This window comes from Octopus bimaculoides, chromosome 22, assembly GCF_001194135.2.
Source record: "Octopus bimaculoides isolate UCB-OBI-ISO-001 chromosome 22, ASM119413v2, whole genome shotgun sequence".
Lineage (NCBI taxonomy): Eukaryota > Metazoa > Mollusca > Cephalopoda > Octopoda > Octopodidae > Octopus > Octopus bimaculoides.
In genome coordinates, this window is record NC_069002.1 from 10,372,202 (window position 1) to 10,374,553 (window position 2,352).

At 39.3% G+C, this 2,352-nt stretch overlaps 1 protein-coding gene across 1 annotated transcript in view; it reads left to right on the forward strand.

The window, feature by feature from the left end:
• The first annotated feature begins 447 nt into the window (after positions 1 to 447).
• Positions 448 to 2,352, forward strand: part of LOC106867415 (protein farnesyltransferase/geranylgeranyltransferase type-1 subunit alpha) — a 12,415-nt gene continuing 10,510 nt past the window's right edge. Inside the window, exon 1 of the mRNA XM_014912284.2 lies at positions 448 to 638. Coding sequence (XP_014767770.1) covers positions 497 to 638 — 142 coding nt within the window. The 5' untranslated portion in view covers positions 448 to 496. The remainder of the gene's footprint in view (positions 639 to 2,352) is intronic.

Sequence of the window (2,352 nt, forward strand, 5' to 3'; positions counted from 1 at the left end):
ATCCGAAAATTAAAATTATATTACATACAAAAATAAGAGGGATGACCAGCAAAAGTGGACTCCTATATGCTAGTTTTTCTTTTTTTTTTTTCGTGGTTAGATGATTCGGCATCTATTTCTAGCATATAGGAGTCCACTTTTGCTGGTCATTCCTCTTATTTTTATATGTAATATATTTTTACATTTATTTATTTAACAATATTTAACAAATAGGCTTATTGTCAATTAAAAGATTTCGATTAAAAAACATATATAAAATCAAATCGCCCATAAAAAGTATTTGCTGTCCACGGACCCCCTGTCTTGTCCTTGCGGACCCCCTGTGGTCCGCGGTCCACAATTTGAAAACCCCCTACCTTAGAGTACAGACCACTATTACGGCCTCATAAGAGGCGACGTGCTGGGTGGATTATTACGGCTTATCAAGAGTTACGTACCTTGAAACGAAGTTGTCTGTCCTTGCATCAAGAATTAGTTCCCCTTCGGTTTTTTAAAAATGGCTGACAGTTCGTCGGACGAGGGAAACGCAACTGCAGGGATGACTCGATACGACGAATTACCTGAATGGAGCGACATTTCACCAGTACCTCAGGACGACGGGCCATACCCGGTTGTAAGGATCGCATATACAGATCAGTGTAAGTCTGCTTGCCACTCACCAATATGAATGCCATTCCCTTCTTCTCGTCATTTCTCTGTTGAATGCGATCGACTTAACTTGTTTCGTTTGTAAATTGGCAACTTTTTCGTCTTTTTTCGCCTTTCTTTGCTTTTCCCCCTTGTATACAATCAGATTACAAAAGTAAAATACTATACACACACATACATATATACTCACCGATTACATTCTCCCGTTATACATACGTTTACATTGTAGGATTATATGGTAATCTTTTTCACTTTAGGTATTAAGCAGGAATTGCCGTACGAAAAGAAGCATCTTCTGAAACTTTGGAGTTGTATTAACCAATGGTCACTCCCTGACCGATCATAAACAACAACTTTTTGGTTAATAAATCATTTATATATATATGTATATAAACATATACACACTCCCACATTCACGCACGCGCGCGCGCAGATTATGGATGGAGATAGAAGCCTCTATTTTTCGCTTGACTATTTTAACGAATTAGGATGTTCGTCAATGGATTGTCTTTAATATACATCTGCTCGATGTAGTTCGATATATATAGATATAGCTTCGGTGATGGTGATACCAACAAGAACTAAAGACATGGGTCGTTATATATATATGCGTGTGTGTGTGTGTATACCAGAATAAGCACATAAATGCGAAACAAGGTGGAAAAAAATAATACTCGAATACCGGAGATAGAGTAACATGCTTTATTTTTAAAAAAAGCAACAGAGATATCACAAAAACTGTTACTCGAAGTTTCACGTTCCCGTTTGTCGGTCAGTTTTGTTTAGAAGTGTGTGTATGTATATATATATATATACACATACATACGCACGCACACACACACACACACACAGAAGGGAAAATGAAAAGACTGTTACGATGTATTTATCGGATTGTCGTTTATAGAAAAGTTTGGTCCCGGAACGTAGCTAGCACTTTTCCTGCCAACCATTTTTTGGCGCCGCCCAACAGAGTTAGACTCACAACGGAATACTGTTCCTGCTTCTGGGATGGGTGTTGTTGCAATTAGTTATACATAGAAACACTCTTGTCTTTCATTCTTCTTGTTTTACATAGGTCAGGCAGAGACGGAGAGAGAGTATGTGTATGTGTGAATGAGTATATGCGTGTGTGTGTTCTTGCGATTGTGTTGTCGGCATTGATGGAAGGACTGTGTAGTTTGGTTTACTGGGTCTCGTTGTACCCACGTGGTCTTTGGTAACGATCTTTTTCCTCTGCCTGATTATGCAATTACATGACTTGTACTTCTACAAAATCCTTGGATTGACCAATCCCTTCTGAATTGAATTTGGTAGACAGGAACTGGGCCAAGTTCCACCCTGTGTGTGTGTGTTTAGATTTTTCTCTATAATGGTGAAAACTCAGTGTTCCTCAAGATAAGTCGACTCAAATGAATCTGTGGTTGGCCCATTGGAATTCTGTAACAGGTGTGTTTCTGCACTGAATAGGTGTGGGTAAGGATGTTGTAGTAGTGATCCGGGTTCATTCCCACTGCATGGCACCTTGGGCAAGTGTCTTCTACTATAGCCTTGGGCCGACCAAAACCTTGTGAGTGGATTTGGTAGACAGAAACTGAAAGAAGCTCGTCGTATATATATATATATATATATATATGTGTGTGTGTTTGTCCCCGCAACATCGCTTGACAACCGATGCTGGTGTGTTTACGTCCCCATAACTTAGCG